This window comes from Pezoporus flaviventris, unplaced genomic scaffold (assembly GCF_033815535.1).
Source record: "Pezoporus flaviventris isolate CSIRO_AGI_PZ_B2104156 unplaced genomic scaffold, CSIRO_AGI_Pfla_v1 ptg000224l, whole genome shotgun sequence".
Lineage (NCBI taxonomy): Eukaryota > Metazoa > Chordata > Aves > Psittaciformes > Psittacidae > Pezoporus > Pezoporus flaviventris.
Window position 1 is genome coordinate 142,291 of NW_026892772.1, and position 14,258 is coordinate 156,548.

The 14,258-nt window shown below is 56.0% G+C and overlaps 1 protein-coding gene across 1 annotated transcript; it reads right to left on the bottom strand.

Annotated features, from left to right (window-relative positions):
* Positions 1-56: 56 nt before the first annotated feature.
* On the bottom strand, positions 57-5,072 carry ABHD16A (abhydrolase domain containing 16A, phospholipase). The gene is made up of 20 exons (XM_061442314.1): positions 4,885-5,072; positions 4,648-4,704; positions 4,395-4,461; positions 4,051-4,137; positions 3,882-3,967; positions 3,721-3,797; positions 3,534-3,638; positions 3,096-3,210; positions 2,725-2,826; positions 2,585-2,648; positions 2,141-2,190; positions 1,938-2,061; positions 1,677-1,781; positions 1,500-1,563; positions 1,364-1,420; positions 1,219-1,281; positions 1,052-1,128; positions 560-658; positions 309-355; positions 57-151 (listed from the first exon to the last, which is right to left on the bottom strand). Exons 1-20 carry the CDS (start codon positions 4,999-5,001, stop codon positions 68-70), a joined length of 1,647 nt encoding a protein of 548 aa, XP_061298298.1. The 5' UTR covers positions 5,002-5,072; the 3' UTR covers positions 57-67.
* Positions 5,073-14,258: the final 9,186 nt, after the last annotated feature.

Sequence of the window (14,258 nt, forward strand, 5' to 3'; positions counted from 1 at the left end):
AGGGTGGGGGAGGGGCGGGGGGAATGGTGGGGGCAGGGGTCCCGGAAGGTGGGGAAGAGGTCAGAGGTCAGAGAGTCCAGGGCAGGCGGAAGGCCTGGGGGGGGAGGGGGGTGCAGTGCGAGGCCTCGAAATTCTGGAGATGCTTCTGCGCCTGCGGGGGAGGGGCAATCGGGGGGAGGGGCGGTGGGTGCCTATTCCCGCCCGCCCCGCCCCCCAAACCCTGTTCCCCCAAGCCCCACCTCTACCCCACATCCCCTTCGGAAGCCCCTCCCCCATGTGCCCCTCCTCCCTCAGCCCCGCCCCCTCACCAGGAACAGCGCCAGCTGCTGCCGCTCCTCCACCGACAGATCCTCCCCTGGGGGGGGAGCAAGGGGGTTAAAAGGGGAGGGGCCAGCGCTGGACTCAGCACCCCCCAATGGCTGCTCTCTCTACACTGGCTCTCCCCAGAGCCCTGACTCCCCATTGGCTGGCCCCAGATCCCTGTGTCCCCATTGGGTGTTCTCCTGATCCCTGACTCCCCATTGGCTGTCCCCAGAGCCCCGGCTCCCCATTGGCTCACCCAGGCTCCATGGGAAGGGGGGGTCCCGGTCCCCGGCGAAGGCCTCGAGCACGGCGTGGCACCAGCGCTCGTCCACTGGGCACCTCTGTGCCAACGCCCCTGCATGTGACCGGTCACGTGACCTGCCCCGTCACCCTGACCCCATGTCGGGTATAGGGTGTCTATGGGGAGCTATTGGGGTCTAGGGGGTCTATGAGATCTGTGTGGGTCTGTAGGGATTATGGGTAGTTTATGGAGTCTATGTGGGCTATGGGGGGGGGGGGGGGAATCTATGGAGTGGCTATGGGGAACTATCTGTGCCTATGGGGTCTATATGAGAGGTCTATGGATGTTATGGGGTGTCTACGGAGTTCTATGGGGTCTGGGGGTCTATGGGGTGTCTATAGGTTTCTGTGGGGTCTGGGGGTCTATGGGATGTCTATGGGGTCTATGGGTGTTACGGGGCGTCTATGGGGGGCTATAGGGCTTAATGGGGTCTATGGAGTCCCTCACTCTCCTCCGCTGGTGTTGCTGTTTCCAGCCATTCCCGCACAATCCGGGTCCCCTCATCTGCCATGATCTTGGGGTACCTGTGGGGGGCGACAGGGGTCAGACGCCCTCATGGACTTCCCCAAACCCCATACTGACCCCCAAATGCCCCCATGGACCCCCATCCCCACCGGTGCTGCAGCAGCTTCAGCAGGAGATCATTGCCCCTATTGGATGCAATGTCATCGGGGACCCTGTGGGGGGAAAATGGGACATGAAGGGGGTCACAGGGATCCCCCCATCTCCATCAGGCCCCGTCCCCCAAAACGGACTCACGTTGTGGTGATGATCTCGTCCCGTGTCCTCCTCACCAACAGCACCGGCCCCTGGTACCTGCAATGAGGGTCTATGGGGGGGTCTATGGGGCATTGGGGGGATCCCCAAACATAGGGGGAGGGATCCCAAAAAGTACCTGCAGAGCTGATCAGCATTGTTGAGATTCAGATGCTCCCTCACGGTCCTAGTCACCAGCTCCCCTGGGGGGACATGGGGGGAGGGATTTGGGGTGTAGTTGGGGTGTTTTGTGGGATTTATGGGTGTTTTGGAGGGGGTTTGAGCTGGTTTGGGATGTTTTGGGGTCAGGTCTCACCCCAGCTTCGCGGCAGCACCTTCAGCGCCAGGGGCACGAGGTCGTCGAAGGAGGCATCGAGCACGAGCGCTCCGAGCTCTGGGTAGGACATTGCGGCCCAGGTGGCTGCGGGTAACAGTGCTCCACTAACACCCAGTACAGCCCCAGGGCACCCCAATGCAGCCCCAGTGCCTCCCAGGGCACACCCAGTACCTCCCATATCCCCCCAGTGCACCCACGGTGCCTCTCATCTCCCGCCATCGCCCCCCCAGCGGCCGGTACCGGTGAAGCCGCCGATGGACCACGCGTAGATCACGATGCTGCGGGGGGGGAAGCGCAGCTCCTGCAGCGCAAACCGAACCACCACGTCCATGGCATTGGCCTCGCTCTGCGGCAGCGGCACCCCCTGTGCAGGGGGAGTCGGGGGGGTCACTCCAAAACACCCCACCGACCCCAAAACAGGATTTCTCCCCACACACACTCACGGTGCTGCCTCCAAAGCCAGGATGATTCCAGCCCAGGACGGAGTAACCGGCTGTTGCGAGGGGAAAAAGAGAGTGGGGTCACCCCTGTGCACTGGGGGCAGTGGGACCCTATAAAGGGGTGACACCCCCCCTCGAACCCCACATGGTTTCATCCCTGCCTGGATGGGACCAGCCCATGCAGTAATGGGGGAGTTGTGTGCGGGGCTGGGGGTGGGAGCTGGAGGGAGCCCATCTTTGGGGTCCCCTTTGGGTTACAGGTGGCTGTAGGGCTGAGGGGTCTCTTCATGGGTGGAGAGGAGCACATCTGCGGGGCGGGGGGGGTCTATGGCCCATCTGTGGGCCTGGGGGGTCCATCTGTGGAGCAGGGGGGTTCATTTATGGGTCTAGGCAGTTCATTTGTAGGGCAGAGAATCCATCCTTGGGGCAGAGGGGGTCCATCCCTACCCTCCAGGGGGGTACACAAGCAGCCGACCTCGTAGAACCCGGCGTTGCCCTCACAGCAGATGACCTGGGGGGAGACAGGGGGGTGTCAGAGTGCCCAAGAGCACCCTACAGTGTCCCACCGCGCCCCGGAGACTCCTCACCAGGGTGTTGCCGTGTGGCCCAGGCCGGTCGCGCCGGTCGATGAACATGGTGTCTATCTCGTTGCCGTCACAGGCCAAGAGCTTCGCGCGCTGCCCCCCACACTGTGGGTGTAGGGGGTTTCAGGAGTGTTTTAGGGGTATTTTGGGGTGTCTCAGTGTGTTTTGGGATGTTTCAGGGTGGTTTGGGGTGTTTCAGGGGCAGTTTTGGGTGCGTTTTGGGCTGTTTCAAAGTATTTTAGGAAGTTTCAGGGCAATTTGGGGCTGTTTCAGGCTGGCTGAGGGCTGTTTTGGGCCGTTTGGGGAACTGTTCAGGGTGGTTTTGGGGGGTTTCAGGGCTGTTTGGGGGTGTTCAGGGGTGTCTGTGCTCTCACCTCCTCCACCAGCCGAGCCTGCCCCTGCAGCAGCGAGGGCAGCAGCGCCTTCTGCAGCAGCCGCACCGAGCCCGGGAACAGCATCCGCCGACCCAGCGTGTGCGCCAGCAGCAGGCTGAGGGCGGGGCCAGGACACGCCACGCCCAAAGGGGGCGGGGTCAGATGAGGTTACCCCTTCCCTTGGGGGCGTGACCACAACCTCCACCCCACCAATCCCCTGCGGGCGTGGCCCGATGCCCCAACCCTTTGTGGGCGTGGCCATGTAGAAGTAGCCCCACCCCTTTACTTCGGGGTCGTGGCCAACCGTAAGCTCCACCCCCTCTCAAATGACAGACAGAGCCTCAGGGTTCAGAAGCTCCACCCCTCCCCTTGGGGACGCGAGCAGACCCCCCCCAGCCCCGCCCACCTCAGATCCCGCCCACCTCAGACCCCGCCCACCTGGCCAGCCTGCAGGGCACCTTGCGCAGGGCCCCCAGGAAGCCTCGCGCGGCCCCGCGATGCCCGGGGGGGGTCCGGAGCAGTGGCACATCCCGGGATCCTCCCCTGCGGATGGCGGGGGGGGGTGTCAGTGGGCTGGGGGTGTGCCAATGGGATGGGGGAGTCCGGAGGGGGGGTTTGGGCTCACCAGGGGACCCCGGTGCTGTCCCAGCGGAAGTCAATGGGCCAGCTCCTGAAGTCAAAAGTGTAATGGGCCAGTTTGCGCTATGGGGGGAGGAGGGGACAAGGGGTGAGACACCCTCAGACCCGGGGGGGCTCTTCATCACCTATGGGGGGTCCCGGTCCCACCTTGACCTCGGGGGTGCCCAGGCGGTGACTGTCCTCCAACACCGAGATGAACTCCACGTACTGGGGGTTGCTCCAGCGGCCAATGCCTGGGGGGGAGGCACACAAAAATGGGGGGTGTTGGGGACCCCCCCAATGGGGAAGGGGCGGCCCCCCTCCGCAAAGGCCTCACCTCGCAGACAGGCCACCCCTGCCAGGAGCAGCACCACGGTGGCAGCGCAGTGGGACATTGGGATCACACGGGACATTGTCAGCAGCCCTGGGGGGGGGGGAAAGGGGCGGTCACTATGGGGCAGCACCCGAGCCCCCATAACACACAATGGGGCTTAAACACAGGTGAGACCCATAGAGTGACCTACTGACACCCCATGGACACCCCACCCTGACCCACAGTGACCCACTGACACCCCACGGACACCCCACCCTGATCCACAGTGACCCACTGACACCCCACGGACACCCCACACTGACACACTGACACCCCACAGACCCCTCCAGGCCCCCCCTTGGCCCCACCTTTGCGGTACAGGTAGAACACAGCCAATGGTGATGCATAATAGGAGATGGACCAGAGCACCGAGGCCTGGGGCGGAGGGGCTCCTGTCACCCCACGGTGGGGGGGGACCCCGAGACTCCCATTGGAGTCCTGGGGTCCACTGAGGAGGGTAAAGGCGGCAATGGTGGGGAGGGATCTGGGATCCATACAGGGTTCATAGGGGACACTAGGAAGGGGAGTTTAAGGGGGGGTCCCCGTGGCCCCCCACCTCACCAGCGCCAGGACACTGTCCGTGTGCTTCTCCAGCCCCCGGGGCTGATAGTACGAGTCCTGGGGGGGGAAGGTGGTTATAGGCGGGGAAATACGGTCATGGGAGGGAAACGCGGTCACTGGGGAGAGGGAACGGGGTTACCGGGGGGTGTCCCACCGCCCTGCCGCCATTTTGCCGCCGTCACCATGACAACGCCCCCCCCCCCCGTGTCCCGCCGCAACAGCCGCTGTCCCACGCACCCAGGAGGCCGGGTCCCCGCCGCTGCCCCCGGGTCCCTCCGCCCCGGCCCCGGCCGGTCGCGGCCGATGGACGCGGTAGAGCCGCGGGCCCAGGACGCAGCTCAGCAGCTTCGCCATAGCGGCGGCGAGAGCGGCGGCAGGAAGGGGAGGGACCTCCGGTGGCGCTACGGCGGCCGGTAAGGGGGGGAGCGCGGACAGCGACAACCATGGCAACGGGGAGGGCGGCACCATCACGGCACCCGCAACGCGTGTATCGGGCGCCGTTTGGATATAAAACGTTTTCAGTGCAGGTTCCCGGCGTGGCGGTGCGTGTTCTACGGGAGGTGGAGGCACCGCTGCGTGGTGTTCTGTGTAGGGGATGCCCAGCACCGAGGAGAGAGGAACGGGGACTGCCGCGGGGCGCGGGCAGCTGAGGGCGGAGGCTCGCCCGCAGTAGGAGCCGGGGGCGTGGCGAGGCTCGCAGAGGCGGCGCCCGCTTTGCACGGGGCGGGGCGACCGCAGCGGAACCAACGCGGGGGTCTCAATCACGTCCGACGTTGCGGGCCCGCCCCGGCCGCGGGTGGCGCCGGAGACTGCAATCAGGTGCGACCCCGCTGCTCGTCGCTGCGCACCCGTTACAGACTCAGTGCGCGCTCGTTGAAGACTCGTTGCACGCTCATTGCACACTCACCTCTTTTTGAGAGCCCACCGCAGTCCAGCTCGCCAGCCTTGTGTTGTCCTCGTCATCCCCCCCCGGGGGGGGGGAAATGGGGGAATGAGGGGTTCCCAGGGGAGCTTTGGTTTGTCTTTGGGGTGCCTGGAGGGGTCCTATGAGTACTCTTGGGGTCCCAAGAAGGTCTTACGGCATCCTAAGGGGCTGCATCAGGTGCTCTGGAGGTCTCTGGGGGGGATCCCCGTGGAGGTCCCTATTATGTGTTTGGGGCCCTGGGGGAGGGGTAAGGGGGTTTCCGGGTGGGCGGGTTTGGGGGCTGTGTGTGCATTCAGACGGGTCCAAGGAGCTCCTTGGGGGGTGGGTTCGCATCGTGTGTTTGGGGTCAGGGGGGTTTCCAAATCAAGGGAGGGGATTCAGCGCATGCCTGTTGATGGGGGGGTTTGCAAGTTCCGTAGAGGTTGTCTCAGTTGCGGAGCTCACTGCCTGCAGAAGAGGCCCAGCACCAGCTTTCTGTGCTGGCTCTTCGGCTGTAGGAGCAGAGGCCAAACATTTGTGCTCTGCTCATTCTGCTGCAGGACTGCCGAGTGCGGGCACCGGAGATTCTTCTACAGACTGTGAGGTCCGCAACGATACCACCCGCATTGCTGTTGCTATTCGTTTTCCCCCCTGGAAGTCCAGTTATGTGCAACCTCTTTCGTGCCCTCTCCTGGCAGTCATGCAGCTGAGCTAAGCCGGGATGAATTGTGCTAAAATGGGTCTAATTGGGCTCAAGTTGTCTGTGCTGAGCTGGAGTGGGCTGGGTTGTAAACTGGGCTGAACTGCATTAAACTGGGCTGGGATAAGATGGACTGAGCTAAACTGGGCTGGACTGAACTGGCCTAAAGTGTGCTACATTGGGCTGGGAAGGGCTAAAGTGGGCTGAACTGTGCTGTGCTGGGCTGTGTTGGGCTAAACTGGTCTGGACTGGGCTAAATTGGGCTTAACTGTGCTAAACTGGTCTAGACAGATGTGAATTGGGCTAAACTAGGATGAAGTGGCCTACACTGTGCTGTGCTGGGCTGAAGTGGGTGATAGTGGGCTCAAGAGGGCTAAGGTGTGTTAGACTGGTCTGAATTGGGCTAAACCCTGCTGAACTGTGCTAAATTGGTCTGGACATGTCTGAACTGGGCTAAACTGGGCTGAAGTGGGCTAAGCTGGGCTGGGCTAAATTGGTCTGGACAGGGCTAAACTGGGCTAAATTGGGCTAAAGTGGGCTGGGCTAAACTGGAATGGACTGTGCGAAAGTTTTCTGCACTGGGCTAAAGTGGGCTAAACGGGCTGAGGTGAGCTGGACTTGGCTGGACAGGGCTAAAGTGGGCTGGCCTGAACTGGGGTGAAGTGTCTGAAGTGAGATAAAGTGGGCTGGACTGGTGTGCAGTGGACTAAAGTGGGCTGGGCTGGACTAAACTGGAGTATACTGGGCTAAACTGGTCCAAACTGTGGCATGTTGGGCTATATTGGTCTGAACTGGGCTAAACCAGACGTAACTGTGCTAAACCTGCCTTAACTGGGCTGAACTGGGCTAATCTGTTCTGAACTGAGTTAGGCCTGTCTGAAGCGGGCTAAAGTGGGCTGGAGTGGTCTGAACTGGGATAAACTTGTCTGAACTGGGCTAAACTGGTTTGGGGTAGGCTAAACTGGTCTGAATTGTGCTAAATGGTGCTGTGCTAAACTGGGTAAGCTACCCATGTGAGCTCATGCTGCAAAGTAACCCCTGCCTTCCCCTCAGCCCTATGCTACACTTCAAACCCCTTCCTGCCATCCTGACCTTGTCCCTCCAGTACCAAGCAGCAATCCTTCTACTTAACTTCCATAGTGCCATGGGTCTCAACCTGCCCTTGATGCTCAGAACACCCACATCAAAGTCCAGGGACCTTGCCACAGATGCCAAGTTCCTCTTTATCACCTGCAACAAACAAAGGAACCAACAGGAACACCCTGTGCTGGCCATCATCATCACCACCACCCCACCCACCAATACTGGCCCAGTCTGTAACAGCCCTCTTCCTCCTTCAAAGCTCCTCAACATTATGTTTTCCTGTTCCAATCCCATAGTAGAGTCCAACACTGAGCCTCTCCTTCTCTCCAGGTCCTAGGAGTACAATAGAGACAAATGACCACAGTGCTCGTAAAAAGTGCCCAACCTCCCAATCTTTCTCCTTACCTCCCTGACTCACCTCAAGCACTCATCTGACTCCAGTGGTAGAAGGCAGGCCCTGCAACACCAAACACAAATACTGAACCCCTTTGCCATGCTCTTCTCAACTCTAAACCACCAAACCCACACAGACAACCCCCTTACCTTCTCACAGCCCTCCTCAGTTGTCAGCTTCACCTCTCTGGAGTTACCTGCAGCACCTACAAAAGAAATGGAAACAAGCACACACAAAGAGATATAGAAGCTGCACCCTTGCCTCAGCAAGTGCCATTTCCCTCTCCTGTCACTTCACTACTCATCCACTAAACTTCAAAGGTTTTCCATCCCTTTATTCTAACGTGTACACCCCTTGGAAAACACTAACAAGAAGTAAAAAATACAGTTTTATGTAAATGACAAGACCATGAAATAAGTTGGTACTTGGGTGTTCTAAGGATGGCTCACCTTGGCTAAATCACCTGCACGTCTTTTTTTCACTTAAAATGTGAGAGCAAGTCTGAGCCAGGGAATCTGTGTTAGTCTCAGTGTGAGATTCGTGTGGATGTGTGAGTCAGTGAATGCCAGGTTGAGCGCAAGTCTGAGCTGGAGTGTCTGTGCAGTTTAAATACATGAGTCTGACCCAGTCCGTGTGGAAGCAAACCCATGTGAGTCTGATCCCCAGAACCTGAGACAGAAAAACCCTGTGTGGTCTGAAACCAAATATAATTCAGAGCCTAACTGCATAAAGGTGAAGCTGTGCAGTCTGTGAGTTCTGAATGTAAATCTAAGGCAGCAAAAGAAGGCCAAAAAGGTAAAGCCAGAAACCAAAAGAGCCAGCTGTACCTTGTCAGGCTGTATTTACCCCAGCTGCTGGTTTGACCCACCCCTGAGCCAGGGCTGTGAGGGAGGGGCTGTGGGTAGGGCCTGGGGTATATAAGGCACAGCTTCCAAACAAGGAGCTTCTATTGGGTTTGGCTCTCTTGAAGGTAAGGTGTTTGGGGGGTTTTGTGGATTTAATGCTTTGTGCTTTGTTTCTGCTTTTGTTTTTTGAGTTCTTTGAAATGATTTTTTCCTAGCTAAATATTTTAAGCTACCTTAGTATTTATGTGTGCATGTACCAGTAAACTCTTTTGTGCTGTGGTTTTCTTTGAGGTGCTATTGTTATTGGTGGTTTTGAGCTAAGCAGATTTTTTTGGTTGCTCTCAGGCACAGAAGTTATGGCAAGGTTTGTTTTTGTTCTCATTCCTTCTCTTTTCTCTCTGTTTGTTTTTGCATATGATGGTCATGGTTGTGGTTACTGAATGTATATACTAGTTATATGACTAGGAGATTTTTCAAGGGTGCCTTTGGGTCTGGGCTCTTATAAAAGCTAACTTCAATGCTTAGGTTTAAAGAAGACCAAAGCAGAACATTAATGTTGTTTTGGGATGTAGAAGCTGTTAAAGAAATGGTGATTTTTGGCAGGGAAAGGTTTAAGAGTGGTTTTTAGCTTGTTTATTTCTCACTTTTAAAGTATAGAGGGCGCTGGTTCTTTACAGTCTGATGTAGTTAGTATTTCAGGGTGTTTGCCTCTAAAATGTTATGTGGCTGGATTTCTGGTTTCTGTTCTTTTTTTTCTAACTGCTGTTACTGCAGATGATGGAAATGAATTGGGTGGGTGCAGTAAACACCCAGGTGCATAGTATGGGATATCTGCGCAGTAATTTTGGCTTGAGACTTAAAACACTATAAAAATTAAGCAGAAAGACTAGTTTTTGTGAGAACAGGGGTGGGAACAGGATCAGGATAGCAGGAATAGGTCTGAAATGTGCCATAGGGATGAGAAGAAGAAAGCGGGGCATTTTATAGCACGATCTTACAGTGGGTTGGGTAGTACAGCTTGTCTGCTCAATGAGTGTATTTGATTGTGATCTGTGTTGGTGCTTCCACATCACTGCTAGGACTAAAGGTGCTAAGCCTGCTCTTTAGACCTTGTTCTTTATATCCTGACTGCTTGTGTTGGTTGTTTAAAAGTGTGTCAGGCATTTTTTTTCAGTCTTTACAAGCATAAAGCAGAGCAGAGCTTTTCCTGCAGTCAACCCATTAGTAGTCTTGTGGGGCATTGCTCCAGGTTACTTTTCCAGCTGTGAGGAGGTAAGGGGTTTGTGTGTGTGTGCGGTAGCTTAGAATTGAGAAGAACATGTTCAGTGCTTTTAGTGTTTGTGTTTGCCATTGCAGGTCTTGCCCTGGACCTCTGGAGTCGGATGAGAGCTTGAGGTGAGTCAGGGAGGTAAGGAGAAGGATTGTGGGGTCGGTCACTTTTGCAAGAACCGTGGTCATTGTCTTCTGTTGCACTCCTAGAGCACGGAGGGCAGGAGAGACCCCAGGTCACTCTGTGGAATGGCTTTGGGACAGGCAAGCGCAGCGTTGAGGAGCTTTGGAGGAGGCCGAGGTTTGGTAAGGAACAGGCCGGGCGGGATGGCTGGGGTGGTGGAGATGAGGGCCACCACAGGCTGTTCCCTGTTTTTGGTTTGTTTCTGCAGATGATGAAGAGGAACTTGTCAAGGTCTGCAGCATGGCTGGCGTCTGCCGTGGGAGTTCTGAGCAGTGAGGTTGCCTCGAGACGCATGGGACTATGCAAGCTAAGTAGAGGGATCGCTTTAGGAGGCAAGGGGGTGGGAGACAATATCAGAATGGCAGGAAGGGGTTTGAGATGTGTCATTCCAATGTAGTGTTTGGTCCAGAATGTCTGAGAAGACGCTTGGAAGTGCCTGGGAGGGGAATGGTCAGTTTCAGCGTAGGTAGTGCCTGAGAGTTAAATGCCAGGATGAGAAGGTGCCATTTGTGGGGCTTAAGTCTGGGGTGTCGTGTCAGGGACAGTAGGTAAGGGTCCTTGGTGAAGCAGGCAAGGGTGGGAAAGTAGTGTTTGTTGCCTTTGGCTCCTCGCCGAGAGTTGTGCTGTGGCTGCTTCAGGAGAGGTCCAGCTTTGGTTCCTAGCCCGAGAGTTGTGCTTTAGAAGTGCCTGGAGAAGTCCTGAGCCTGGGAGACCTTCCTAGATACGGTTGGCCGCTTCTTGCGCCGTGGGCTGGCCCCCTGCGTAGCAACGAGCGTGCGTTTTTGTGAGTATGAAAGCCCGAGCCTCATGCTGTGTGAGGGAGGCAGAAGCTCATGCCAGCCAGGTGAAGGTTGCCTGCGCGGGGACGCCCGCTAAGGTTGGGCCTGCCACCTCGCACTGCCATGATGATTGTCGGAGCTGGTTTGCTGATGGTCTTCCCGGGGTCCTTGGGGTTGGTAAGATAAGGAACCAGGAGAAGCATGCTTTGCTATCTGTATAGTTTTCTGTATTAATAAGCTAGCTGTGAGTTTTCTGCTTGTCTCTGGTTTTCTCTTACCTGGAATTCTTGAACTCTGGAACATCTGTGGTGGGGTTTTATAATCGCAGTGTAGTTCACTTCTCTTGGTGAGCTGTGTGAATGGACAGAAGAGCTGTGAGAATAAGCTTGGGTTTAATGAGTCAGAGGCAGAGAGCCTGCTTGGGAGTGGGTGTGATAGTCTATGTAGAGTTAGTGTCTGAGGCAGAGGGTGTGAGGGTCTGTGTTGAGATTGACAGGCATACACAGACTTCTATTCAGACAACCCAGGTGTCAGTGTGAGCTTAGGCTGAGTCTTAGAGGCAGATAAAGCTTTTCCTTGGCGTTGCTGTGAATAAGGCCAGGTTGTTCTTGCAGATGGCGAGATGGTTAGCCCTGTGTGAGAGGCTGATGGAGGAGGGTTGAGCTGGGTGATGGAAGCAGGTGGGTAAATTTTGTGTTTCAGAAGGAAGCTATGCCTTATTCTCCTGGCTGGCTTATGACTTGCTCTGTGTTTTTAAATTAATAGGTTTGGAGCGTGGTGCGAAGCAGAGCTGGGTGCCCCTGAGCTGTCTTGGACTAGGTGAGTTCTGCTTATCAGACTGAAGCAGCAAGTGAGTGAGGGTCTTGTGGTTTTTGTGAAATTAAAACCAGCTTTTCATGTTGTGTTCTGCAGGGGGTGCCCAGGATCAAAGAAGAGAAGGGAAGGCGTGCAAAGTCCAATGGAGGAGTAGCAGAGTGACGGGAGAGGGAGTGGGGAGTTGGTGAGGGGAGGGTGTGACTTTGAACCCTCTCTCAGGGTTTGTCTGTTTGCCTTTGTGTTTCAGGTGCTGCGGGTATCTTGGGAGAGGTGAAGGTGCCAATGTTGGAGGGCTGTGAGGAGGTAAGGGGTTTGCGTGTGTGTGTGGTAGCTTAGAATTGAGAAGAAGGTGTTCGGTGCTTTTAGTATTTGTGTTTGGCATTGCAGGTCTTGCCCTGGATCTTTGGAGTCGGATGAGAGCTTGAGGTGAGTAAGGGAGGTAAAGAGAAGGATTGTGGGGTCGGTCACTTTTGCAAGAACCGTGGTCATTGTCTTCTGTTGCACTCCTAGGGCACGGAGGGCAGGAGAGGCCCCAGGTCACTCTGTGGAATGGCTTTGGGACAGGCGAGTGCAGTGTTGAGGAGCTTTGGAGGAGCCCAAGGGTTGGTAAGGAACAGGCCGGGCGGGATGGCTGGGGTGGTGGAGATGAGGGCCACCACAGGCTGTTCCCTGTTTTTGGTTTGTTTCTGCAGATGATGAAGAGGAACTTGTCAGCGTCTGCAGCATGGCTGGCGTCTGCCGTGGGAGTTCTGAGCAGTGAGGTTGCTTCGAGACGCATGGAACTATGCAAGCTAAGTAGAGGGACTGCTTTAGGAGGCGAGGGGTTGGGAGACAATGTCAGAATGGCAGGAAGGTGTTTGAGATGTATCATTCCAATGTAGTGTTTGATCCAGAATGTCTGAGAAGACGCTTGGAGGTGGCTGGGAGGGGAATGGTCAGTTTCAGCGTAGGTAGTGCCTGAGAGTTAAATGCCAGGATGAGAAGGTGCCCTTTGTGGGGCTTAAGTCTGGGGTGTCGTGTCAGGGACAGTAGGTAAGGGTCCTTGGTGAAGCAGGCAAGGGTGGGAAAGTAGTGTTTGTTGCCTTTGGCTCCTCGCAGAGAGTTGTGCTGTGGCTGCTTCAGGCGAGGTCCAGCTTTGGTTCCTAGCCAGAGAGTTGTGCTTTAGAAGTGCCTGGAGAAGTCCTGAGCCTGGGAGACCTTCCTAGATATGGTTGGCCGCTTCTTGCGCCGTGGGCTGGCCCCCTGCGTAGCAACGAGCGTGCGTTTTTGTGAGTATGAAAGCCCGAGCCTCATGCTGTGTGAGGGAGGCAGAAGCTCATGCCAGCCAGGTGAAGGTTGCCTGCGCGGGGACGCCCGCTAAGGTTGGGCCTGCCACCTCACACTGCCATGATGATTGTCGGAGCTGGTTTGCTGATGGTCTTCCCAGGGTCCTTGGGGTTGGTAAGATAAGGAACCAGGAGAAGCATGCTTTGCTATCTGTATAGTTTTCTGTATTAATAAGCTAGCTGTGAGTTTTCTGCTTGTCTCTGGTTTTCTCTTACCTGGAATTCTTGAACTCTGGAACATCTGTGGTGGGGTTTTATAATCGCAGTGTAGTTCACTTCTCTTGGTGAGCTGTGTGAATGGACAGAAGAGCTGTGAGAATAAGCTTGGGTTTAATGAGTCAGAGGCAGAGAGCCTGCTTGGGAGTGGGTGTGATAGTCTATGTAGAGTTAGTGTCTGAGGCAGAGGGTGTGAGGGTCTGTGTTGAGATTGACAGGCATACACAGACTTCTATTCAGACAACCCAGGTGTCAGTGTGAGCTTAGGCTGAGTCTTAGAGGCAGATAAAGCTTTTCCTTGGCGTTGCTGTGAATAAGGCCAGGTTGTTCTTGCAGATGGCGAGATGGTTAGCCCTGTGTGAGAGGCTGATGGAGGAGGGTTGAGCTGAGTGCAGGTACCAGGTGGGTAAATTTTGTGTTTCAGAAGGAAGCTATGCCTTATTCTCCTGGCTGGCTTATGACTTGCTCTGTGTTTTTAAATTGGTAGGTTTGGAGCGTGGTGCGAAGCAGAGCTGGGTGCCCCTGGGCTGTCTTGGACTCGGTGAGTTCTGCTTATCAGACTGAAGCAGCAAGTGAGTGAGGGTCTTGTGGTTTTTGTGAAATTAAAACCAGCTTTTCATGTTGTGTTCTGCAGGGGGTGCCCAGGATCAAAGAAGAGAAGGGAAGGCGTGCAAAGGCCAATGGAGGAGTAGCAGAGTGACGGGAGAGGGAGTGGGGAGTTGGTGAGGGGAGGGTGTGACTTTGAACCCTCTCTCAGGGTTTGTCTGTTTGCCTTTGTGTTTCAGGTGCTGCAGGTAACTCGGGAGAGGTGAAGGTGCCAATGTTGGAGGGCTGTGAGGAGGTAAGGGGTTTGTGTGTGTGTGCGGTAGCTTAGAATTGAGAAGAACATGTTCAGTGCTTTTAGTATTTGTGTTTGGTATTGCAGGTCTTGCCCTGGATCTTTGGAGTAGGATGAGAGCTTGAGGTGAGTCAGGGAGGTAAAGAGAAGGATTGTGGGGTCGGTCACTTTTGCAAGAACCATGGTCACTGTCTTCTGTTGCACTCCTAGGGCACGGAGGGCAGGAGAGGCCCCAGGTCACTCTGTGGAATGGCTTTG

Bases quoted from the DNA above. Each gene is read 5' to 3' on its own strand.
- ABHD16A (XM_061442314.1), bottom strand. From the start codon at position 5,001: ATGGCGAAGCTGCTGAGCTGCGTCCTGGGCCCGCGGCTCTACCGCGTC. The intron at 3,639-3,720 runs GTGAGCCCAAAC...CGCCATCCGCAG, and splicing joins GACAGCACCGGGGTCCCCTG to GGGAGGATCCCGGGATGTGC. The intron at 1,782-1,937 runs GTACCGGCCGCT...TGTTACCCGCAG, and splicing joins GTCCATCGGCGGCTTCACCG to CCACCTGGGCCGCAATGTCC.